Here is a 27710-nt window from a genome sequence, read left to right as displayed (position 1 = left end):
TTAGTATATATTTTTATTTGTGCAAGATGATTAGTATTTGGTAAGAAAATGGAGAGGAAACATGTTGTGTGTTAGCGGGGATTTATTTGAGTGTGGAGGAAGTGATATGAAGATTTGATGGAAGGATGCAGCGAGCTACACTCGTACAGAAGTTGGTGGCGCTTGACAGGCACTCGAGTTAGCAGGAAGTGATTACTGAACAAGCTCTGGAGCCAGAAGGAAGTGATTACTGGATAAACACTGTACGGGAAAGTGATGACTGGATGTTCCAGTGGGATGACGGTCAGTTACAACAGACCAAAGGAAGCAATAAGGTGAGTGTGTTATACAGCCAACTGTCTATCGGATCAATCAGATCAAACCACTGTAAATGTATGTTGCTCACTATTTGACTTTAATGTGAAGCAATAGGTGTTAGTATTATTTCAACCATTTATGTTTACGGTTAATATTTTTTCTCCAAGAAATGACCTGTACCTGAGAGTTAGTTACATGTACTGTTATTATTTCAATGCATTCAGAAAATCAAATTCATCTCTTTCATCTCTATTCATTTATCAGATTGTGCATATACTGACATATGTCAATGTCAGTAGAGGGTCAAGGTCACTAATAGAGGTCAAAGGTCATATTTGTTAGATTGGACTTTCTGATTGTCAGAGGCATAGTTTCTTAAGCACATCTTGTTACTATGAAATAGCCCTTAAACTGATATTGATAGTAGAATTGACCTATTGAATTGCATTAATGAAGACATAAGTAAACATGGTTTTTGACAAGTTAAAGTTAAGTGACACCAACATTTTTTTTAACCTATTCATAAAAAATAGGACAAAAGAGAAAGATAGCTGGGTTGTTAGTTGTAGAGGCATCACTAGGTAGGACGGGTGCTGATGTCAGGTGTGGAGTGGATCCCCCATTCCTAGGTCTCTGTGTAACACAGATGTGGTGGCAGTGTTTGTTCAGGTGATGCAGACCCCGAGGTACACGGCAGTCCATACAACACCTGAGTATACCTGTACTATATATACACTATGGATGCAAGCAAATACAAGGACAGAGTGAGTCTGAGGGGTAGGAACTGGTCAATCAGTCACCCATGGGAACAGGGGGTGTGGGTGAGGGTTACGAGGAGTAAAATATAGGGAGATCAAGGAATGTGTGATATACATCATGTACACTTCATGTAATTTGGTGTCAGGAAAATTTTGTCAAAGGACTATATACCAGTGTAATAATTGGTAAGAGTCATTTTTGGTCTTCGTAAATCAATGATTATAAAAAGTTTCAGGTCCTTTGGTTAATTCTGTTAATTTGTAGAGGAGTTACTTAAAATATATTTTCATACATTTGTCTCATTTTGTTGGCACTTACTGGCAGTACATAACGGAAATAATCCTATTTTGGCAATCAAATCAAATGAGAAGAAAATTAAAAGATTTAAAAAATCTGGATAACCACTTTGAAAAAGCAAACTTTTTCTGTCAGTTATTAGTGTTAGATAAATACATGATTTCTGGTTGTATGTACATTTATGTACTGGATGGTAGAGGGTGCTTGTAAAAAGGGGACAACACTTGGGCCCCACCATTTACAGTGTAGATAGGATAGACAAGAGGTTGTATTGGATGCTTACAATGATAGTAAAGGGGACAGCTCAAGGATTCCACGGCTACATGTAGATGTGACGACACCTCGCTGGTGTTGATCTGGTACAAGGCGATTACCACAGACTGTCACAGAGTGTTCAAGCATATTATGTTGTTTTGCACTCGTCGGTAAGTAGTAAATTCTGTGGTCAACAGGTATTCCCGCTTCAAGGATATTTGTGTGGTAATCACTGGTGAGTTTGTTTTATTGTGGGTCTCCATTTTCTGACAATGTTGAGTTTGTTTTATTGTGGGTCTCCATTTTCTGACAATGTTGAGTTGGTTTAGAAATGAATATATATTGGATTTAACTATTGAAGCATGTTATTTATAATTAGTTATGAATAATACATATTTCTTTTTTTTAAACCTCTCTGGGCTGCAACATCAGTTCTAAAATGATTATAAATTCACTTTCTGCTTCTCAGTGCAACATATCCCTCAGGCATGGGATCAGCTGCTCCGTACATTAAATTTACCAAAACTTGGTTTTGAGCTTTTCATCAATCCTGTCTATTTTATTTTCTCACAAGATACTAATGGATATTCTTGAAATGAAATATTCTCCTCTTTATGATGATGGAATTTTCTTTGGAATAAAGGGTCCCAAGTTTTGCTGTTCGTGATTGACAGGCTTACCTGTACAGGTGTCATAAATTTGATGACATGTTATGTCACAGATATGCATGCTACAGGGGTCCTGATTACTTCAGTATGCTACAATTCTGAGTACATGTAACTAGACCTGTGTGTGGATGTAGAGGAGACTGTAAGTTTACAATTCTGTGTACATGTAACTAGACCTGTGTGTGGATGTAGAGGAATCTGTAAGTTTACCATTCTGTGTACATGTAACTAGACCTGTGTGTGGATGTAAAGGAGACTGTAAGTTAACCATTCTGTGTACATGTAACTAGACCTGTGTGTGGATGTAGAGGAGACTGTAAGTTTACAATTCTGTGTACTACATGTAACTAGAAATGTGTGTGGATGTAGAGGAATCTGTAAGTTTACCATTCTGTGTACATGTTACTAGATCTGTGTGTGGATGTAGAGGAGACTGTAAGTTTACAATTCTGTGTACCGGAACTACATGTAACTAGACATGTGTGTGGATGTAGAGGACACTGTAAGTTTACAATTCTGTGTACATGTAACTAGATCTGTGTGTGGATGTAGAGGAGACTGTAAGTTTACAATTCTGTGTACCGGTACTACATGTAACTAGACATGTGTGTGGATGTAGAGGAGACTGTATGTTACAATTCTGTGTACATGTTACTAAACCTGTGTGTGGATGTAGAGGAGACTGTAAGTTTACAATTCTGTGTACATGTAACTAGACCTGTGTGTGGATGTAGAGGAGACTGTAAGTTTACAATTCTGTGTACATGTAACTAGACCTGTGTGTGGATGTAGAGGACACTGTAAGTTTACAATTCTGTGTACATGTAACTAGACATGTGTGTGGATGTAGAGGACACTGTAAGTTTACAATTCTGTGTACATGTAACTAGACGTGTGTGTGGATGTAGAGGACACTGTAAGTTTACAATTCTGTGTACATGTAACTAGACATGTGTGTGGATGTAGAGGACACTGTAAGTTTACAATTCTGTGTACATGTAACTAGACCTGTGTGTATATGTTGAGGAGTCTGTAAGTTTACAATTCTGTGTACATGTAACCAGACCTGTGTGTGGATGTAGAGGAGTCTGTAAGTTTACAATTCTGTGTACCGGTACTACATGTAACTAGACTTGTGTGTGGATGTAGAGGACACTGTAAGTTTACAATTCTGTGTACATGTTACTAGATCTGTGTGTGGATGTAGAGGAGACTGTATGTTACAATTCTGTGTACATGTAACTAGACCTGTGTGTGGATGTAGAGGAGACTGTAAGTTTACAATTCTGTGTACATGTAACTAGACCTGTGTGTGGATGTAGAGAAGACTATAAGTTTACAATTCTGTGTACATGTAACTAGACCTGTGTGTGGATGTAAAGGAGTCTGTAAGTTTACAATTCTGTGTACATGTAACTAGACGTGTGTGTGGATGTAGAGGAGACTGTAAGTTTACAATTCTGTGTACATGTAACTAGACGTGTGTGTGGATGTAGAGGACACTGTAAGTTTACAATTCTGTGTACATGTAACTAGACGTGTGTGTGGATGTAGAGGACACTGTAAGTTTACAATTCTGTGTACATGTAACTAGACATGTGTGTGGATGTAGAGGACACTTGGTTTTTTTTTTAATTTAAATCATTATCCTGATAAATATTATAGTGACATTTAGCGGAGAGAAGTTTTTTATTACTGCAAGTTTCAGTCATGTAATACTCTCTTTAATTTGGGTAAAAATATACTACTTGATAATTATGGTCTATTAAGAAATCCAAAATCTCCTTATAAACTTAATGTTGTTGACTTGTCAAATTTATGTTCGGATATTTACTAAATGGTGCACAAAAAGTTTCTGATTGCCTATTTGTAAATCACATGTACCAAGAACTGACAGAGCTGGTTGGCTTCTCTTTGGATAATTGTGTAATGGAATGTGGTATACCTACTTTTGTTCTGTCTGTTATAAAGAGGTGTTCAAAACCAGTAATACTGGAGACCAGGGTGTCTGTAGTCCTATGAACATCACTCAGCCCTAGCAGTCTGTACATGTATATTGTGCTTACAGACCAATTGTCAGGTGAGACTCTTCCTAAAGGTGTGTATCACATTGTACTGGTATGGGGAATCAGCATGTAAAACATGTGAGATCACAAATGGAACGATTACAATTATGTAATTTGTTTATAGTTTGAATTTGCAGGAGGGGGAAGAGGTGTGTCATTTTGTAACTTTATTTGTGTTATTAGCATTCTCTTGTAAATTGCAGTGGTATCTTAGTTTTAAGAGGGGGGGGGGGGGGGGGGGTTGGAGAGAATTAAAGAAGTGGTGTTTTGTGTTAACTAACTGCATGACCTTGGAGTGACAAGTAAGCTGCCTGTTAGATGTCCATGTGACAACTCTCACCTCCGGAGTAACGACAAGTTTTTACTCAAACATTTCCCTGTAATCATGTCTACCTGTGTATCATGGCCTCCACTACAGGTGTGTCTGGTGTGAGAGGTGAGTGGGAGGCGCCCTCTGATTAACATACCTGGTCCAGGTGAATAAGAAGTCAATTAGGGTGATTTCTGTGAATCTAGCAATGAAAAGAATGTCACTCTTAGCTCTTTTTTAAGCATAAATTTTTCATGATTCTTAAGAATTAGATGATTGTTACCTTAGAAATTTAGATGTCAAAACTGTTTAGCATATTATCAGTGGATGAATCTCATTGAAAAATTCATGCCGAAATGTAAAGAATTAATTAGCCAAGAATATATAGCCATTAGCATACATTTTTAATTTGAGTCTATTTTGACTCAGAATTTATTGCCACAAGAGAAATGATAAAAAGGGACAAGCACTTTGTTTTTGTGGTAGGATAGTGGATGGTATTTGTGGGAGATCTATTTGTTATAAACCGCAAGAACAGTCAAATGTGGGAGAATGTGAACAAGTTCATTTGTCCCCGCTTTCCAAATTATAATATATTTCAAGGACTTTGTTTCTGAGCAGGGGTCCCTAGAAAATACTTCTTAATAAATACCCCAATTTATTTATCAGAGAGCTGAGTCAAACCCACACACAAACTAACCCACAGACAAACTAACACACAGACAAACTAACACACAGACAAACTAACCCACAGACAAACTAACACACAGGCAAACTAACCCACACACAAACTAACACACAGACAAACTAACACACAGACAAACTAACCCACAGACAAACTAACCCACAGACAAAGTAACACACAGACAAACTAACACACAGACAAACTAACAAACTAACCCACAGACAAACTAACACACAGACAAACTAACACACAGACAAACTAACACACAGACAAACTAACACACAGACAAACTAACACACAGACAAACTAACACACAGACATCAGGTAGTCTGGGTACATTGTTTTAGTTGCTCTTGCTTTTAAAAGAATTCAGGTGTTTTTGTCAAAATTCATAAAAAGATGTGCATAGATAAAATTCAATTTATTCTTTCTCCCCAAACCAAATGGTACAAGAGGAGAGTGACTAAAATGGGTAGCGAAACCCGGGCCGGGCCGGGATTTTCGAAACTGAAAACCGGGTTTTGTTGATTTCTTACAAAATACTCATGTGTTTTGTACGAAATTTGCAGGACAACTTTAAAACATCTTTTTTTGTCTTCGCTGAAATTTTTATTATTACAAAATGAGTTTTTCAATATTTATTACCGATTCTCATTTTTCAGGTGACTAAAATGGGTAGCGAACCCGGGTTACACATTTTGGCGATATTAAGAGAATTACATTGATTTTTTGGTAAATTATTGTGTTTAATCATTGCTATTTTAGTTTAAACACTTAGATAATCCAACAATTCCGTCAAAAAATATCATTTAATAGAATTATGGCCTAATATTATAAACCCGGGACGGAACAAAACCGGACACGTTTACCCGGGACAAACTTTTTATTTCCGAAAAAGCGACCAGAGGATGTTAGCTATCACTCATGTGACATTGCCCAGCCCAAACCACGCGGAGGTATCCTCATTTGAGCCTTCTCCCCCCCTTTTAAATACAAATATAAAGGATGCAAACAGCAAATCACGATGAAAAACCGTTCTTATTGTGTAAAACACAACGCCCTACCAGGGCCCAGACTCGGTTTGTATCTTAATGATTTAACCTGTTTACTGAAAATAAAACTAACTATCTATAAGCACTATCTATTATTTTAAAAGTATTTGTACAAAATATTTACAAAGTTACAAGAAAACCGTTCTTATTGCATTGTCAGCAACACCCTACCAGGACCCAGACTCGATTTTCATGTATTTTTACCCTGAATAAGCACTAGAAAACCCATTAAAAACAAATGAAAACTAAGACATGCGTTTTTTCATATTCTTTATTTCTTCGGCCTAGTCAGCGCATGATGGACACATGAAGACTTTTTATATAGACCTTATATTCAATCATTAAAAATTATAACAGCATATTAATTCGATGTTTCCCGAGCGATGAGTTGAAAGTCAACATACATGTATTTTTTGTGCATTTTATTTTATTAAAAAACAAATCAGCATACCTACTAAATTAGATTCGTGAGAAACTTAAGATAGCCAACGTGTGCACATCACACGATCGGGTACTAAAATGAGGCATCTGTAATATTAGGCACTATATATATAGAAGACCTGTAAAATAAGCTCAATCAATTACAATAATTTTATAAATGAATTCATTTCACTTTCATCTTAATAGAAGCTGAATGATGAGCACAAATTCCTATAATTAAACTAATTGAAACATATATTTGATACTCGTGTAGTAAGCCAGCAATTGTGATATCATCATACTAATAGGTACATTCTGATTCTAATTAGAGCAGTTCTCAAGCTAGCAGTGCAGATTTTACCAGTATTAACAAGTAATTACGGTTAATTAAAACAATAACACTACTGAAACTAGCTGAGAAGAATTCATCCTTTTAATCGGTTTAAAAAATAAATGTTCAATAATGAGTTTTACAATAATTCAGTGATTAGTTCTAATCTTGCCGGTTATCATATTAATTTTCTTTTTATGTTATATATTCTGTTTTTGTTCTCGTCGCTTTTTTCGGAAATAAAAGGTTTGTCCCGGGTAAACGTGTCCGGTTTTGTTCCGTCCCGGGTTTGTAATATTTGTCCATAATTCTATTAAATGATATTTTTTGACGGAAATGTTGAATTATCTAAGTATTTAAACTTAAATAGCAATGATAAAATACACAAGTTCCCAAATTCAACAATGTAATTCGCTGAATATCGCCAAAATGTGTAACCCGGGCTCGCTACCCATTTTAGTCACCTGAAAAATGAAAATGTGTAATTAATATTGAAAAACTCATTCTGTGATAATAAAAACTTCAGCGAAGACAAAACAAGTTGTAATAAAGTATTTCTGCAAATTTCTTGCAGAACTAATAAGTATTTTGTAAGATATCAACAAAAACCCGGTTATCAGTTTCGAAAATCCCGGCCCGGCCCGGGTTTCGCTACCCATTTTAGTCACTCTCGTACAAGAGATACAAATGATGTAACATTCTTTCAAACAATCTGGAATTAGGACAGGTGTGTTGGCATCTCAGACTCCTCCAGTAATGTTTTATTTGTCTCCATGTAGCTATGACAAGTTTGAACTTAGTGACCTTTAGATTATTTTTTGTACCTGGGGGTGGGGGGGGGGACCATTCACATGACTGGTCAATGTACAGAGGATGTGGTGGTGTGTGGTGGGGACTATTTCTCACCGGTCAGTGACAGAGGGTGTTGTGTGGTGATCCTAACTGTTGTCTCTATCTGTCTGTTCTCACATAATACTGGGCAGGTCTGGCCATATATAGTCTAAAGAAGAACATGGTTAAAGAGCATGCATGTTAATATTGTTTACTGTGCAAGGACAAGATCATTCATTGGCAGTGCACAGGGAAGTTTATTTCGGAATCAGATATACAGATAGACGGATCAGACAGCATCAAAATTACCAGTAATAAAACCCTTGATGCTGAGTCAGACATTGTACTCTTTATACACCTGGGCTGGGTTCTCCATCATTTACACAATAAGGTATACCACCAGCCTTGGTCCTCAGATTTACACTAATTACATGTATCTTGTTGTGTGTTTGTTTGTAAATGGTACACATAGCCACTGAATATCCTGGAATAGCAGGTCATTATTTTAAGCGTAATCATTAGTTTTAACAGGAATAATAATTTGACAGTGAGGGCTGAACATTAACGACCTGTCTGGTAGTCGCTCGGCCTGACAGCTGACAACTTGCAGACACTCCACGTAGGAGTGCATCCATTTCCCTTCACAATTCTCACCTGGCTCAGGTGTGCTATGCATTTGTGTATTGCCCAAGACTTACCTATGATGTATATCTTTTCAAGACAATTTGTAAGTAATTAAGATATATGGGTGGGTTTTTTTTCCTCCAAACTAATGGACTGTTGAGGAAGTTTTATTTCAATCTGAGCATTTGATAACTCCATTACTGTAGTGAGGAAGGTAAAACAATATAAGTGTGTGCTGCAGTAGGTGTATATTAGGTGTGTATTGATGGAATGACTTGGGGCAGTCACAGTTGTGATTCTCGCTGAGACCTCGTGTTGTTTTCAATCAACCAGTCCGACTGGCCGACTTGCGGGGACTCTATCTACAGAGGTTGTCAGCGGAGGGTGTCACACTTAATGGACTGGGCGTTTTGGTGGACAGTCCAGTTACTTTTTTTAGCCTTTGTTATTCTGCCTGATCAGTTTTAATACCTGTTGATTTTAAAGCCTTTCAGAAGCCTGGATGATTCATTAGTCTAGCTTTTTATTTTTATTCACTGCACTGTTGTCTGTTAGAATAGACATACTTTTAGCCGTGGAGCTCACAAAAGATGTGTTATTTAATAATCTGATTAATATATCGTTAGCTTTCCTTCTTTAAAAAGCAAACAATAAATATCTTGACCACATGTATCTTGATCAAGCAGGACAAAAGAGTTTACAGAGGAAGTTTATTTGGATTTCTTGATCGCGTTCTTGTTAAACTGTTTCCTCAAGGAGAAAAACAGAATATTTTGAGGTTCTTAATTTTGTCAGCTTGACTTACGACGTGGTGATTATGCAACCATTATAAAGTGCTGAGGCATCACTCTGGATTTTTTTCTGTATTTAGATGACTGTGAAGCAATCATTGAGATGAGAGAAGCATTGGATCCAGTGATTTGTTGATTTAGAGGAGTACTCAATACAAACACCGCAGGATGGGCAAGGGGCAGTCCAAGTCTTATGACTTCAGTAAGTTATTAACACTCTCTCTCTCTCTCTCTCTCTCTCTCTCTCTCTCTCCAGATCACAAGTTTGTTCAAATATCTGTATAAGGCTCATATAATCATGGAATAATATCGAGTTTCCTCTGTAGATTTTAATTATAGAAATGTATCTCTATTTACCGTGTTTACAATTCAGTACTAAAATGTGATCCCAAGTCTAAGTCATAATTAGAGAGAATAAATATTGTAATTGTGATGCTACTGAATTTTGAATTCACTGGGGAGGGAAGTTCTCCCTGTCTGGCCATCAAGCACTGAATGAACTATTCACTGAGCTGTCAGCATGACAGCTGCATTAAGTGAAAATTTGGCTGCGTAAAAAAACAGACTCAATTTAAGACTGCATGAGTTATTACAGGTTTCGTAGCATTTCAATATTAAGACAGTCATACAGTATTCCAAGTCGCTCATCTGCAAAGGTTTTCTTGTTCAAGGTTCATTTGCATCTTTGAATTTATTACATTCGGTTAATCTAGCATACAACTGAAGAGAAGTAAAATATCATGCAGGTAGACAGCTATAAATAAAGCTATAGACGATGGGGCTGATAACTCCCCTATGTAAATCTTTCAGATCGACTCCCTCTTATTGTATTCAAGATGCTCAAACCCTTGATGTCTTAAATGATCTCTCAAATATTGAAATCCTGTAAAGTGAAGAGTGGTCAAGCATATCGCAATTAACACCTGTAGCCTCACCTGGTCGGGGATACTTGTGTAGACTGATACTGATATAGACTGCCGCTTGGTCTGTACATGGGAAAGTGGGGGCGTGGTCCTACTCAAATATTTTTCACTTCTAATTATAATGATCATTTTTCGTGCATCCAAATAAATTATCATTTGAAAGTGATCAATAATGAATCATTATGATTAGATGTGTTAGGCTCCAGAAATGTCCTCCGCTAAAAGGTTTTTGATGTAATGAGGGTGTTTTCGTGAGTGGGACACTTTCCAAGGTGACTGTCTTTTTCACTCATCCTTCCCTGTACAGAGCTTAAAACACTAGCTGTGTTAACCAATTGTCTCTGCTTATAAGTATTAAAAAAAGGTGATAAAACTTTAAAAGAAAAGTGGTCATGTAGATTTATATTTTTTTGTACAATGATTTCTGAGAAAATAAAGTGTGGGTATCATATCACTTCCTTAATTAGTGTGGAATGCATTCATTGTCAATTTGAATGTTTAATCTCTTAACTTTTATAATCTCTGAATTTTACTGTCAACTTTCTCCTTTCCTTGACTAGTTTTAACATTTAACATTCCAGGAGCAAGTTTTTGGTTCTTCCTGTGTTTACTAAAGATATTTCTACAGTGATAAATTTCTATATACATAAAAATTAAGGAAGTGAACTCCAAGTTGTCACATGTATTCATTGGATTGTTTCAACTCTAGGTTTTTGTATGTGTTTATCTTAAAGGTAAAAAATGCAGCAAATAAAGCTTTAAATCATTGCAAACAATCAATATTGTACCATCTTAAAAAAAATTACATGTGATTATAATTATACAGTAACACAATGAAATTAGACCAAAACTGTGACGGATAATTTGTCAGTCACCAGCCTATATACAGAAACTTGCTGTAATTATGAACACTGTAATTTTGAAGCATGAAATTAAAGTACAATGTAGTTATGTACTAACTGAATAGGACAACAAGGATTTGACAGAAATGTCCTTGGGAGGGGGTGATACAGATCTGGTCATTGAAGCAGTTGATAATACATGCCATAGGCCGAGATTTAAAGATCAGCTGTAGAGATGGGGAAGCTGATACACAGGCTTATGCTAATGTTTGACTCCCCCAAAATTTCTCATGACATTTTTCAATTATTTTGTAAATTCTTAGAATTCAATTGAGAAACTTCATAGACACTGCGTTAGGGGGGACAACTCTAGAACTGTTATTTTCTCCTGATGATTTTTAAAATAATACATTTTTAGTAACTTTTCGTTCAAAATTTTTTTAAAAAGATTTATCAGTTATCATTATACATAGTCATTGACAAGAAAAACTTAAACAAGTCTCAAAATTGTCTTGAATTATAAATAAAACTTTTAAGAAAAGTACACTGTATTCTTGTTTTAGATTCTTATAGAATGAATATACAGTTATAACCTTTAGATACAAATAATTTTAAAATCATCATGGCATTCTATAAGACTTGGTTATACACACTGCAAGGTCACTCATTTTAAGATCATTAAAAAGAGGTAAGGGTGATCGTACTGACCCCGGAATTATATTTACCCCTGGCTAGTGTTATCTAGTTAATGATTTTATAGGAATCCTCCAGTTTATGACATTATACTTTTGTCTTGGAAGATAAACCATAGTAAAATCTACCCCACCCTCTATATGTACATCGATGCTATTCTGTATTTACAAATAATCCTACTACAGTTGTGATCGTAAGGCGAGTTACTACATACAGCTAAGTAATGGGGACTTGTGCATCAGCTGAAGCAGGTAAAATAATGGCAACTGTTACTGGTACTTAAATTGTTTTTAAATTCTTGGTTTTTCAATGACTGTATTGAACTTGGAAAAGACTAGGATTTAGGAAAAAAATTAAGATTTTTAATGCTAATACAAGTTACCGATACCCTTTGCTATCGTCTAAATCAATATGGGTAATAAGATTTTTTTCTTTTCGTTAATGATTTGTAAATGAAAGAAAAGTTTGTTTTTTACTTAATTAACTGTACAATTTTAACTTATTTACTTTTTCAAAATGTTTCCTCCTTACTAATGGTTAAGGAATAGTTTCAAGCTATTTTCTCCTAAATTTCTTCTGAATTTTAAGTTAGTATGCATAAACTGCATGACCAATTTATTTTCAAAGGCACAGCCAACAGAAAAAAGTTCACATCTTTTTACGGGCCGCCGGAAGGCGGTCGTTATTTGATACACATTTAAATATTGTTACTGCGTTTCTGCGGGATAGTTCTTTTTTTAATAGAATTAATACTATGCTTATTTTTATGAATTAAAAGTAAATTTGCATGTAGAAATATGTTTTATGCCTTATAGAAAATATCACATATTTTTTGTTTTACTCGTAAATGAAAAGTAGGTCATACTTAGTAGATTGTCGTATTTGGCGCGTTTTTATCGAGACTATAATCTATTTGGAAAATTTCTGAGTTCTTCATTCTTTTCAAAACAATGCATCAGGTATGCGGGACATACTAAAGACCTGAAATATTAAAGACATGAATGTCATTTAATTTTATATAAATAATACATTTGAATTTCTATGTGCCGTGTCAAATAAAATGACTCTGCGTGTGTATTTATTATATTTCCATGTAAAATGTGGTAGAAAATATCATGAAATAACATTATATCAATTATTTACGCAAGAATATGACAGAAATGAAAATTTGAATTGACAGGAAAATTTGAACTAACCAATTTTTATTTTATTATGAGGTCCTTTGAAATCATATTTTAAACTAATGCATTAAAGTTTTCATTCAATACAATGCAACAGCAAAAAACCCAAAATGGTTTGAAATACATAATCTCCAAGAGAAAAATGATGAGTTGAATTTTGTATTAGAGTAATGTACAAATCAATGTGTGTTCTCTATTACTTCATACTATGGCAATGATCATACAATTTCAAATTAGAAATGCTTACAGTAACGAAATCGATTCTCTATGATAATAGTAAAATGTTAAACTTCTGAATCAAAACAAGTTGCTAAATGTATATCAAAATTTACCATAAAAATTTGTATAATCAACTCTTATTTTCTTCTTTTGTGGTGTGTTTTATGTAAACAATCAATGATTCATACAGCAATTATATTTTTTGCGGCCCATTTGACGCTTGCGTCAATATGATTTCTTGTTTCATCTTTTACATATTTATCTTCAACAGACATGTTTTGTAAGGGATGTTCAGCATTTTAAATTTTACTGCAAAATGCTGGAGCAGCAATTTATAAGATAGAAATATTTTGTAGTAAATACAAACAGGCAAAATTTGGGTTTACACATACAAATTCTTAATTCATATCACTTTTCTATCATTTTATAATTATTTGTTTATCATTTCATAGCAGTCTTTACAGATTTTAATGAGATGTTGGGAAGTTTTCTTTGGCACAGAGAAACCTTGCTGTGTTATGATGCTAAAGATCCCTCTAAGTTATAACTGTAAGGCTCATAGGATCACAGTAAAAAAATCTCCTACAGAACTTTGTGGTGTAAGGACAAGTGTAATGCTCTCTGTCCTCTATTTAATAGATAAAAACTATCAAAGGTTCACTGTTAATGGTATGTGGTAATGTGCCCCAATGAACAAACCAACATATATTATTGATAAAACCCCCAAAAAGTGTTCAATACAGACAACAAAAACAGGTCCAACATTCCAAGACCTTGACACTTAATCGTAGAGGAATTGACAAATATACTCTGGGAGACATGTTATGTTACTAAGAATAGCCCCCTGGTTCTCGGGAGAGGTTGTTGTTTATGAGTCTTTGATACCTGGAGGAACTGTCAGTTTTATGATCGACGGAGAGGGACGAGCATTAAATAAATCACGGTCCCTGCGAGGTGCCCGAGTGGTTCCTGTCTACTCCAAGTGGTGGGACTCTCCAGCCCAAGGCCACACAGGCCCCTATATCACAGCCGGGACAACAAGTACTGTTTATCAGCTCCAGACCTGTACAGGAGATATTACTGATTCAACATCCCATCATCCCCCCCCCCCCCCCCCCCCCCCCCCGGACAAGTCCATCTGAACACCTCGGGTGTGATTCAGGGAAACGCTGAGTGTACTATACGTATGGTCAAATATCTCCATCCAAAGAATTTTTACCTACTTTTTAAAAAATAAATTCTGCTACAAACTGTGTCCAAACCATATTTAGTATTTCTGAGAAAATTTACAAGTTAAGTTTTTGTTTGGTATGTGGCATTTGACAAATAAACTTTTAACCTTAAAGCAGTGATATGGAAATTACATGTCATATGTTCACTTCCCTAACGACCCCTACATCTCAAAGAGGAGAGAGATAAGATAAGTCCGCCCAGCACTAGCTGATTCTCCCTGAGCACCTGTTTTATCCATTTGCTTGTTTTAATTTGCTCTTAAAGAATAATTTAAATTTATCAATAATATATGTGAATATATTTGGTTCCTATATTCTTGATAAATATTTCAAGAAACTTAATAACAGTATATTGATTGAATAATTACAAGTCATAATCAATATTTGGTTCATAACAGGTGAGTTTGCTGTGAAAGATATTTCAGATATAAATTATATGCAACTAAATATTTTCATATATACGTATTATCAGTTTACAAGTAAATACTTGCATGGGATTTTAAATTTCAAAGTTTCCATATAGAGACTTGATACACAAAACGTGACTGATTTACTGATGTTTGAACAGAACATACTGCTGTATATATATATATATATCAATCAAGAGGAACTTGAATGTTCTAATTTATGTCCCCTGGTTGTGTGACTCTATATCATATTTAGCCATGTGACTGGCCGTGTTTGTATACGGCCGGGTATTTAAAGATTACCCTCCCCAGGATCACTGGTATCTTACACTCTCTAGTGTACGCTGTGCTCAAAGGGATTTATTTTCTGCAGGTACTAATCTAAATGTGTAGCTATAGAATTTTTACAGTTAGAAATGTATATATAGATATTGTGATATTGCCTGATATACACATAGTGGCTGTTGCTCTTTTAAAAATTTTGTTTTTAAATACCTCTGCAAGAAATGCTGAATGTAGTTAATTATGAAATGTTGAAATTTTATCAAATCTGAAGTCTCACGGTGAACCTAGCTGTTGTGGTATGCCATTTCCACACTAACTATATAACAGATGAAACATTGATATTTCACAAGTAGGCAAATATTTGCTGAAGTTTTTTTTTCAAATTCATTTTTGCTCAGAGAGAAAGCATTTAAGTATTGATTAGTTAATGGATAAAAAGGCATTTAAAAGACCTTGTTACATTACAGTTATAAACATAAGGCGAGAACAGAACAAAGTTTCAAAAGAGAAACTTTTTATGAAGTTTATATACATTCCAGTAATTGATTTGAGCAGCATATCTTAATTACAGTAATTGCATTAGTATATTGAGTGCAAGGCTCAGCTATGTGCACCAGTATAGCTGTTTTATTACTAGTTGCTATAGAAGTCTCACACCTACTCTCTGATAAATAATCTTTTTACACTTATTAATAGTTGATCACATTGTAATATACATTAAGTTGGATGTATTTGTAATAACTGTATCAGGCTATTGATGTAAATATATGTATCTGGTCAGTGGTTTGTTCATTCATTAATACCATTACCTTGTTACAGCTGGGGAGTCAGTGAAGAAAAGGTCAGGAAGTAAGAAGTCCAACGGAGTCGAAGCACGGACGTCCAAAACTTTTGACCCGGATACAATAAATTCCCCGCAATCCGGGAAGGCAGAGAACGGGAACGGCCAGTCCCCGACAAGAACCAGTCTTCCAGTGACCAAGGAAGAACCTACAAAAGACACTAGTGCTGACGACAGTGCAGTAAATAGTGAACAATCCCCCACAGATAACAAACAGTTGCAGGGGTCCAATGACACTCCCCAGGAATCTGTGACAGAGACTGTTGAGAAGTCTGACAGCAGTCAAGTTGTTAACTCTGAGGAGAATACTCAGCAAACATCTGATCCTCCTGTAGAAGAGGACAACACAGAGGAGGAGCAAAAACCAGAATCCACGACACAAGGTCCCCTAGAAGAAGAGGACCTTGATGAAAAGATCCAAAAAGAGGCTGAGGAATCCCAAAAAGAGGCTGAGGATTTGAAGGAGAACCAGATTGAGGAGTCAGAGGAGCTTGTTACAAAGGAGGAAGAATCAGCTTTAGAGAAAGACACTTCAGAGGAACCACCAAAGGAAAGCTTAGAGGAGCCAGCAGAGGACCACACTGAGGAACAACCAGAGGACCAGATTGAGGATCATACTGAGGAGCCAGCACAAAACACAGTAGAGGAAGAAGTTACTGCTGAGGAAACTAAACCTGAACAGGTAATTGAATTAAACCTTCTGTGCTAAAAACACCAAATACTGTAGATTTATTCCTTATTGTTCGCGTCTTTCTCTCTGCATTTCTCAAAGAAATCTTAGTCATAATTTTTACTCAAATTGAGAAAATATAAGCTACCTCCATAGCAAATCTCAAATATGAATATGACATAATTTAAACATCATTAATACAGTAAATTATATTGTCTGTAATATTCATTTCTTTACTTAGATCTATTCAACTCAATACTCAGTGTAAATGCAATATTCTGTGGAGGTTTGATAAATGATTTTTTCATAAACAAATAATAAACTTTGGGGAGTTATCTCCCTTGACAAAGGGAACTAATTCATATATGTCTGTGTTAGAAGGAACAACTGCATGTGCTCTGATTCTACTTTTTAACGATTTTTGAGGTAGTAATGATGTTTTTAAAATGTTTTTGATTGTTATATGGGATATATAATTGTAAGATACCGTTATGTAATGTATGTTTAACATAACAGAGTGTTAAATTTCAATACTGATCAACATTTTATAACTCATCTTAATCTGATTTTCCTCTGTTTAAAACATAATTAGATGATTTTTTTCATTGAAAATGTAGTTTGATTCAAGAGATGTATTTTTTAGGAAATTCTCGGCTGAGTAAATTCTCAGGATTTGAGATCAAAACTTAAGTAAAAACTTAACTTTTTTTGAGAAATTGGAGCCAGATACTCAATTATGCAAAGACTTCTTCACCGACAGATATGTCTATGCATCAAGCAGGTGTGATCAGTGTTAGGAGGTTTACAGAAATATCAAAGTCATAACATGCAGGTTCATTAACATGCACTAAAATTACCAAACATGAATAGGGTTCCTGGTCAATGTACTAAGCTTTGATGATGTTTATGCAGATGATAAACCCAGAGAGTAATTAATGTGGAAGAGTTGTCCATTCACAGAGCAATATCAATGTATTCTGAAAACCGTGGTTAAACTCCTGTCACTTCAGCAAGGCTATCTGTCACTCCCTGACTGTACTGTGCAGTCTGGTCTATGTGCACTGTAGGACAATGTGTGTGTTATCACTTGAATGCATGTTTGATGATCAAAGAGACGCCATTACTTTACATCATGTTAACATTGTCATCTCGACAAAAAGGTCATAAAACATCAATACAAGTACATGTGTGATCTGGGAAGGAGCATCCTGCTGTAGAGGAGTTTGTGTCCCTGGATCTCATTTTCAACATCAGTGTGTGAGTTACTGCACCTGTAGAGGAGTCAGGTGGTATCATTCATTGTTTGAAGGTTGTTTTGTACCTGTGACATCAATATTGGCATACACATGTTCAGAATGACCAGACCTTGCAGGTTAACAGGGTTATAGGGTCCTTGTTCTAAATCTAGGACAACCAAACCTAGCTTATTTTCAATGCATTGAAGTTTTTAATGTTTTTGTCAATGATGAGATGACATTTTTCCTTCAGACTGAAGACAGTGACAAAGAGGAACCAGACAACAGAACAGGGGAACTAGTTCAGCAAGCCGCTGTCAGTGTAGAGAGTGAGCAGAATCCAGAAGAATCTGTGGATAAACCTGAGGACGAACCTGAACCAGAACCCGAGGAAGACATGGCCGACATAGTGTCAGGGGTGGTCTGTAACGAGTCCGATCTCAAGGACGGGGAGTAAGTTACCATTAATTACTCTCTGTATTGCCTGGGGTTCCTGGGTTAAAAATGAAAACTTTCATCAGTGGGGAAGTTGTCAATAACTGGTACAGAAAATCATCAAGTAAAAATCACAGGCATTCTATTTGATTATTAATTTTATTACACATAGTTCATAAACTTAAGTTATTATTTGTTCAGAGGTGAAAAATACTATAAAATGTCCACATTATGACTTCTAAACATCCTAATATCCTAGGTGTTGAACTTTTATCATATTTTCTCTATATTATGTATCTCATTGCAGTATGAAGGAGTTTGATCTCGGTGAAGGAAAAGTACTAATTGTCAGGGAAGGGTCAGAGTTCTATGCCCTTGGTACAAAGTGTTCACACTATGGGGCGCCACTGGTCAACGGGAGTCACTGCAAGGGCAGAGTTCGCTGTCCCTGGCATGGAGCCTGCTTTAGTGTGAAGACGGGGGACATTGAGGACTTTCCTGGCCTGGATAGCATTCCAAAGTTCAAGGTCAAATACAGCAGAACTCAAAGCATGATCAAATAAAATTCCTTTGGTTTAATGGGCTTCTTTGTGATGTTGATGTTATGATGTCATTATAGGTTGAAGTTGATGGTGGTAAGGTTAAGGTCACAGCTAAGAAGTCTGCACTGGCTGACCCTAAAGTTCAGCGTACTATGTGTAAAGCCTCGAAGTCTAGCAACAAGAAAGTCTTGATCATTGGAGGAGGTATATAAGATAGCATCTACTTACAAACATCATTCAGTTCAATAATTTTAAGACATACAAGGAAAAATCAAATTGATATGAAATTTGTGTATTCATTCTATCTAATTCACCTTGTCAAAAATATTTTGACTGATGTCTTAATAATTTGAACATTTTTGTTCGATAAATATTAAGTATATTATTATAGACCTACTATTTTCAACTAAATAAGGTTATACAGTAATTGTTTTTGGTGATTTTCATTACCATCACCTTTGGTATTTGTTTCAGGGCCGTCCTCAGTTAAATGCGCAGAAACGCTGCGACAGGAAGGATTCACAGGGGAAATCACCATAGCGACACAAGAAAACAACCTTCCTTATGATAGACCCAAACTTAGCAAGGTTTGCCATAGAGTTCTTGACTTGATGCTCAAGATTATAATATAGGTGTTTTTTTCTGGATGAACCTTTTTTTGTCTGTCTCTAATTTAACATTTAATCCCAAGTTGTGTATGGATTGTCATCACAATTTTATGGCATAGCACGTAGACATTCCACTTTTTCAAGAGAAAAGTCAATTCTTGGCATGTTAGACTTACTTATTTAAATAAGTTGGGCTATTTGTAATCCGTGTTTACTGAAATATTAGCATTTAGACGACACTGTATCTTACACAGGCAATGGATATCACAGCTGACAAGATAGCTCTCAGAAGTGCTGATTTCTATTCCAAGGCAGACATCACCATTCTAAAGCAAAAACAGGTAGGAACTCTGCCATTATAGCACGATATGTTGACATTATGCACAGAGACTTAATGTCTTATTTGTTATGACCTAAATGACAGCTTTATATCTTTGACCAGATTTTGTAACACAGGTCATTTGTGATACAGAATATATGTCCATATAACTGCATTTATAATTCATAACCACATGGACAGTATTTAAGATGTAAAAAATGGAACACAATTTTAGATGTACAGTATTCCGGGGTTATTTGGCCTTGAATTAACTATACTAGCTGGCTTTGATAATCAACTGTATTAAGTTATCCTTGAATTTATTTTTAAGGCTACTGCAGTAGATGTTTCCAACAAAACAGTGACTTTCCAAGATGGCAGCTCTGTACCTTATACTTCATTAGTCATTGCCACTGGAGGACGGTATGTTTGTAATAGTAATACCCGTTAAAAAAAAAACGACATATTTTTGTAACCATCGCTGTTCAATTTATCAAATGATACTCTACAAATGTAAGAATATCTTGTAAATGTTATTGAAAGTTTAATGTTTGCAACTTTATTCTTATAACTAAATACCTTTTAGTTTTTAATATTTTGTCAAAATTTTCTGGTCATAAACTTCATCAACTACTTTCAACTTGGATAAATTTGCTGTATTTCCCTTATTTATCCTCCATGTTTTCTACAGTCCCAGAATGTTGCCTATCCCAGGCACTGATCTACAAAACGTGTATCAGCTCAGAACTCCAGAAGACGCGAATCAGATCGCAGAACGAGCTGCCGGAAAAAACGTGGTCATCATTGGGTCCTCATTCATTGGTTGGTTATTTATAGTATCATAACAAATTATAAATCTTGATGAGAATTTGATGAACTTACGTAACATAATGTACTACATCTACAAGTGTCTGAATTGTTTGATTGTTTACAATATATTATACTTGAATCATCTTTAAAGAAATGAATGCAAGGAAACAAAGAATACATGCTGATAATTTATCAATGCATTTACTTGTATTTGGATTATACGAATATTTGAAAATACACCTTTGTTTAAGCTGCTTGGTGTATTAATGGTCACTGTTCCTTGGATTTTTAAAATTACTTTTAGTATATAACATGAGATTATGATAAATGTTATTCTAGCAACCAATTTCATAATTGTACCTACCTATTACTTACACTGGTTATACACGGGTATTATTTCAGTTGTTGACATCATTTTCGATAGAATCATGTGGCTTTAAGTAAAAGTAGAACATCATCATGTAGATTCTAGGAAATTCATTTTATGGGTGAAAAATGCATATTGGGGAACTCAGAGAAAATAGAGTAGATGCTTTTGAGAATGATGAAGATGTTGACATTGCCTACCTTTCAGTAGAGTTCTAGAGAGGTGCGAGAGAGGATATCCTGATAGAGATGTTCACATTGTGTAACATTTAGTCTGGTTCACATTGTGTAACCTTTAGTCTGGTTCACATTGTGTAACCTTTAGTTTGGTTCACATTGTGTAACCTTTAGTCTGGTTCACATTGTGTAACCTTTAGTCTGGTTCACATTGTGTAACCTTTAGTTTGGATCACATTGTGTAACCTTTAGTCTGGTTCACATTGTGTAACCTTGAGTCTGGTTCACATTGTGTAACCTTTAGTCTGGTTCACATTGTGTAACCTTTAGTCTGGTTCACTTTGTGTAACCTTTAGTTTGGTTCACATTGTGTAACCTTGAGTCTGGTTATATAGAGAGGTTATTTAATGCTATGGCTACAATCTGGGTTGACTCTGTTGTACAGGGATGGAGGTGGCCTCCGCTCTTGCTGGCACCGCGACCTCGGTGTCGGTGGTGGACATTATCAAGGTCCCCTTCCAACTGGTTCTGGGCGAGAAAGTAGGATCAGTGTTACAAAAGGTAACCCACTGCTTGTTTGTAGGGGTTAAAGGTCATGACCTCAGAGACAGGGTGTCACTTATTACAGTAATATACCAAATACATTGTACTAAAACTATGACAAAATTTTATTTCCCTTTCTCTGATAGAAATCTTTTATAACTGAACTTGATCCAATAAAAAAAGCATATTGTAATCAAACTTTCATCTTATTTTGATTGCATGAGAAAACTAAATTTTGCAGTTGTTAATATATATCCAATTTGAAACTTATGATATATCGATTTATAACTAGTAAGTTATAATGGGCAAAAAAACAACCTTAACTAGGATTAATGACACCATAGATATTTTATCCCTAACCCTGTCACTGAGGTTTTGATACTTGGTGGTGGACTCTATATACGCTTGTATGGCTTGGGCTCTGGTCTCTGTTCATCATACAGTCTCACTCCTGTACATATCCTGTAGCTGTTACATGTACTATAATCATTGTAGACAGAGTATCATCTAACACTGAATGTTCATGAGCACAAGTCCTTCAGTAGATGTTTAACACTGCCACTAAGATGTATTTATCGTGTTTGTGGTTGCACAAAATAAAAATACCCTGCACTGGTATTATAACAGTTGTTTCGTTTCTTCACTAACAGCTAGCTATATATACTACATTCCTGGAACAATTTTATGTACATGTAGCATGCAGTGCATCTTGATTTATTACAGATTGGATAACATTAAAAAGAAGACCAGCCTAGTGTCAGTTTTGGCCTTGTATTCTGTTTAGTGTTTATGGCAGAATGCAGTCACAAATGTAAACTGATCCCAAACAAAATACAATGCCAGATGTCAAACATATATAGATAAATAGGTATATTCAATAATGAGCTAAATCAAATTCACATTCACCTGTTGCAAAATATTTCTGCAAAATATTGTACACGCAAAATATTATATGTACCGTAGTATATACTATAAACATACCGGTATGATATTTAGCATATATTTGGTAGAAATTATTTTTCAACAAGTTAGTGTACTGGTTGATTTGAGGTAACATATATTTTAAAGTACATGTACCTATTTTTATACAAGTATGCAATGCAATTCGTGATATGCCTGATTTAGCGGGGATAGCTTTCCACATAAGATTATTAATATAATACACAGCCAAATGTAATACGTTTACAGTATATCCATCCATAAAATACTGGACGGTTAGAGTTTCCTTGCATTCATGTTCCTTGCTTTTGACCTAATTCTGACCGTGCACCACCTCTTATGTGTAGGAATGGAGGTAGCCGCTTGTTTAGTAGAAACCGCTAGATCTGTCTCGGTCTTAGTTAGAGGGAAAGTCCCATTTCAAAATATTCTAGGACTTAAACTTGGTGCAGTGCTAAAGAAGGTAAACAGTTACTTCTTGTTAAAGGGATCGACTTGGACACAATTTGAGATCAACATTTTTTTTTTTTTTTACGTATATTAAAAATGGTTTACTGGTGCATTTTAATTGATTGGCCAAAATATTGAATGTTAAAGTCAAGTTATAAACGTGATACAGAGGTAAAAATTGGTTGTTATGTAAACAAAGCTCGATTCTTATAGTTGTTTACAAAAGATGAAATGTGGAGATTTACCATTTAATTCTTAGACAAATGACATGTAAAAAATAATTTAAACTAACTCAATATCTTCATATACTGGTATCAACAGAAAAAGATACATTTGATTGAAACTTACACCAATACAACACATATGTAAAAAGTTACAATACATTGTATTCGATCAGTTTTGTTTACATAGAATTATTAACTCTGTATCTTGCTTATAACTTGATATTTGACTTTCAAATTTTGATTAAAGGAATGAATTCAATATTTATTTGTTTTATATGATATAAAATGGTTTGGGGCAGTTTACGCTTTATAAACCATGAAGCGGTTTATAGAAAAGCGTAAACTGTTTCAAACCATTTTATATCATATAAAACTAATAAATATTGAATTCATTGCTTATAATTTAATTTTTCGTCTCTTCAGTGTAGATGAAAACGTCATTTGACTTTTAAAATAATGTAAAATTGTACAAAATTCAAACGTAACGTCAGGCGTATTGATATGTTTTTGACGTTAGTCTTACTATGACGTAGGCAACATTCTTTATACGATATAAAATAATTTTTTAGCCAATCAGAAAGTGCGTTACAACCAGAATTAAATTATATAGAATTAAAAACTTCTATAGTTATCAGTATAAACATTGAAAATGGAAAAATGAAATTTTAAAATTTTAAGTCAAATCGTGTCCAAGTCCCTTTAAAAAGCTGATATATGGGATTAATAAATTTAATTCTCTGTTAAAGTGACTAACAACTCATCTGAATTTCTATTTTGTATCTTCATATATATAGAATGTTGTTATACATAATTATCTACAGTATACTGTTTGCAAAAACTACAAAACATAAAAATACAATAATTATATGTTTATGAATTGCTTTATTTCAATTGTCACTTGGGAGCTGATTAATATATTATATAATAAATGGTGATATGTACCATGTGTTAGTATATATACTTAATTGGGTTTCATTTGAGAATCATTTTTCTATAGATGCATGAAGACAATGGAGTCAAGTTTTATTTTGAGCGGGGAATCAAGGAGTTTGTGGGGAGTGATGGGAAGGTCACGGAGGCTGTTCTCTCCGACGACACCCGCCTGCCGGCAGATTTGTGCATTATGGGAGTTGGTAAGGGAAATAACTCTCTCAAAAAATGACCCTTTTCTTCTATAAAATAATGCAACAAATATTTAAAATATAAGCATTTTTATAGGAGTTGTTCCGGCTACCGACTTTATCAAGGGATCTGGTGTAGAAATGACCGATAGAGGATTCCTTCCTGTAAATAAAGTAAGTCCTCAAAAGTGGGTCAAATGGTTCAATTTGTTAAAATCATTGAATCACATTGCAAGTCCATAGTTTTCTAAACACAAGTGCATATCATGCATATACCAGGTACATTAATATTAAGTTAAAGATAAAAACATGCTGGTTTTGTTAAGCATTGCAAGTTGCCTGGTCTTCATTTAAAATCATCTTTGCACATTCTGACAACAATTGTTTTACTGACCATTCTTTTAAAAATCTAAATTTTTACAGATGATGCAAACTAACCAACCTGATGTGTATGCAACTGGGGACATTGTAGAGTTCCCACTCTTCAGTGTTGGAGACAAAAATGTTAACATCCAGCATTGGCAGATGGCACATGCTCATGGTACATAATAACTTGTATCGTATGCTTTCTTAAATAATATTTCATGTACACATACATGTATAAAAGCCTTAATTCTTTTGTCGTGTGGAATATTTGACTTTATTGTTTTTGTTTCCTTCAGTCTTTTTTTAAAATCATGATAGCATTTGCCTCATTTTGCTATTAATTTTTAATACCTAAAAATACTATTTTTTTTGTAATATAGGAAAAACTGCAGCTCTTGGAATCCTAGGTAAAGATGAGCCAATCAGAAGTGTTCCCTTTTTTTGGACAGTGCAATACAAGAAAAGTATACGTTACACAGGTAATTAATCTGCTAATATACATTTATCAGAGTTGGCCAAGTTAAAGATGCAAGAAGGATAAATACAGAATAATCTGATAGATTGTATGTCTATATATAGAAAATCTATTTTCTACTGTGACAAATTACAAAAGGACAAATAAATATGGAAAACAACATGTATGTATTTACGTCAAGAAGAAGTTATCATAATTAAAATAAAGCATATTGCAATTTATCTATGACTGGGTCACTGCAACTAATCTTCAAAACAGGGACTATGTGGGATTAAACAGTAAAAGATTCATGGTTTACTGTGGGGTATATTTGATACAAGGAGGTTAATTCGATGTCACTAACAAATAAGACTTGGTTGGTATTACAGTAAAACATGATTATAGCAAACATTCTTAAAATGAATTGACAGTTACAGCTAACTGATTTTTCATTCACTGTGATTTAATTACATGTTGTAAACTTGATGGATAAAACAAATTACGCTTATAATGAATCAAAATCGCCAATCCCTGGTACTTTGTCTTAAGCTGTTTTTACTGTATTTGCTCCTATGTGTGCGTGCTTGTTTGTAGGTTACGGCCCCGGCTATGATGACATCATCGTACATGGTGACCTAGAGGCTCCCAAATTCATCGCCTACTACACAAAGTAAGGGTCATATTTATAAAATACATGGTCACTGTCTTGAAATATAAGTGGTATTTAGGCGAGGGTAAGAAAACATCCAAGTGGGTGAGGCTTGCTGAGCCCTTTTCATGTTTATGACCTGAGCCCAAATATCACTTACATTATATTTCAAGACAGTTAATATGATTGTATTTAGTTTATCTTGTAACAAAATTTCATGATAGAAGCTTCATAATTTTGACAAATTATGGTGCACATCATGAAGCCATGATGACATCACAACGCATAAAATTTGAATGTTGGATTAATGCACGAGGCTATATTGGGGCATTGACCGAATATAGGTTTATTGGGTTTACCTTTCTTCGATCAATGCAAGGGGTAGTTGCAGGATATATTACTGAAATTGGCCTGATTGATATAAGTACCTGCAATAGGGAAATAACAGCCCTGGTGTATGTTATACCAATATACTGTATAAAGATTACAAAGAAAAGGAATGTACAGGTATCATGTACATGTAATAGTTTCATATAAAAAGTGTGGGTAACAGCCAAATATCAGCTCAATTAATCATAAGTGCATTAAAGTTCAAATTTATGACTTACCAAGGTTAGAGTTTACTTGTTAGTAAATGTATCTGAAGCTGTGAATATTAGGTTCACTAACTTCGTTGAATAACGAAGACTTTTAAGATACTTAAAAATGTGTTGAAGTTTTCAAACAATCTAAACACAACCTCTCCATTGCTTTGTAGAGGAGACGAGGTCATAGCTGCTGCCAGCCTGAACTTTGACCCCTATGTAGCCCGATTGGCTGACGTGATGTTGGCAGGAGAAAAAGTCCTGAAAAGTGAAGTCCAGTAAGTGTCTTATTATGTTGCAATCCAACATTATTAGGTTTATTAGGTTTATTGGGTTTCAGATCAATGCAAATTTACCTTTCATTGATATTTTAACTTCTTTTACAGTTAATTTGTTTCATCATTGAAAAGATATAATGAAAGTTCCAATACTATTATTGTCTTTTAGATCAAGTGCAGATGGATGGATGTCCAAGTTTGAAAAATTAACCATAAAAGCTTGAAGAAAGTGTTACATAAACAGACATATACTGTTGGACTGTATCATGTTACATCCAGTGTGACTGCGCATATATTCTTGCGGGCCTCAAAGTTTGCTGCAAGAAGAAAATTCCTCATCCATTGATTTTGTTTTTGGAAACTTCTGTTTTAGAATTCTATGAATTTTCAACATATTAGAAAGAGCTTATTTTTCAAATATTGTAGAAAGAGTTGTGCATGGTTCGTGGGATCAGACTGTTTTATACATGTAGACTGTGAGCACATGTATGCATCTATTAGTACACATTGCAATGTTTTCTATTTGTAATATAGCTATATATCATAGAATATGTTATTCAATAAATTTATACAAATAAACCAGAAGAGTTTCTTTATATACACATTTCCATAAATGCAAGAGCTGTTTCTTATTTGATTCGTCTCCTTTAAATTCTGTTGTGTTGGAGTGGGACAGACTTCAGGTTATATATAAGGTATTCTAATCAGAATGTGTGGTACCTTAACCAGAGTAAAAGGTATCTTAACCAGAATATATTTACATACAGTGTATATTTCCCCTTTATGTTTGCATTGGACATCTGCGGCGTTCAACTTTCTATGAATTCAATACACTTTGCTAATTCATGCGCCATGAGCACAAATATAAACGTCCTCACATGTTTTGAGTATATTTATTTTTGTAAGTACATGTACCATGAAACTTTCCATC

General features: G+C 34.8%; 1 protein-coding gene across 4 annotated transcripts; it reads left to right on the top strand.

The window, feature by feature from the left end:
- The first annotated feature begins 156 nt into the window (after positions 1-156).
- Positions 157-27358, top strand: LOC128187696 (apoptosis-inducing factor 3-like). 4 transcript variants are annotated; one of them, XM_052858127.1, is made up of 18 exons: positions 157-314; positions 9467-9588; positions 15988-16691; positions 18168-18367; positions 18657-18876; positions 18969-19095; positions 19366-19478; positions 19754-19840; positions 20150-20241; positions 20510-20640; positions 23001-23116; positions 24325-24460; positions 24546-24622; positions 24872-24989; positions 25195-25293; positions 25863-25938; positions 26675-26779; positions 26949-27358. In XM_052858127.1, exons 2-18 carry the CDS (start codon positions 9555-9557, stop codon positions 27001-27003), a joined length of 2490 nt encoding a protein of 829 aa, XP_052714087.1. In that variant the 5' UTR covers positions 157-314; positions 9467-9554; the 3' UTR covers positions 27004-27358. The 4 variants fall into 4 exon arrangements, with proteins under 4 accessions (XP_052714087.1, XP_052714086.1, XP_052714088.1 ...); XM_052858126.1 differs by lacking the exon at positions 23001-23116 and adding an exon at positions 21617-21732; XM_052858128.1 differs by lacking the exons at positions 157-314; positions 23001-23116 and adding exons at positions 4232-4356; positions 21617-21732.
- Positions 27359-27710: the final 352 nt, after the last annotated feature.

The sequence above is a fragment of the Crassostrea angulata genome, chromosome 6, assembly GCF_025612915.1.
Source record: "Crassostrea angulata isolate pt1a10 chromosome 6, ASM2561291v2, whole genome shotgun sequence".
Classification (NCBI taxonomy): domain Eukaryota; kingdom Metazoa; phylum Mollusca; class Bivalvia; order Ostreida; family Ostreidae; genus Magallana; species Magallana angulata.
Note: the sequence above shows the minus strand (reverse complement) of the source record. Positions and strands in the feature narration are given on the sequence as shown.

Coding starts and splice junctions, on each gene's coding strand:
- LOC128187696 (XM_052858127.1), top strand. CDS start 9,555: ATGGGCAAGGGGCAGTCCAAGTCTTATGACTTCA. Junction 18,368..18,656: donor TCCGATCTCAAGGACGGGGA/GTAAGTTACCAT, acceptor ATCTCATTGCAG/TATGAAGGAGTTTGATCTCG. Junction 19,841..20,149: donor CCATTCTAAAGCAAAAACAG/GTAGGAACTCTG, acceptor TTTATTTTTAAG/GCTACTGCAGTAGATGTTTC.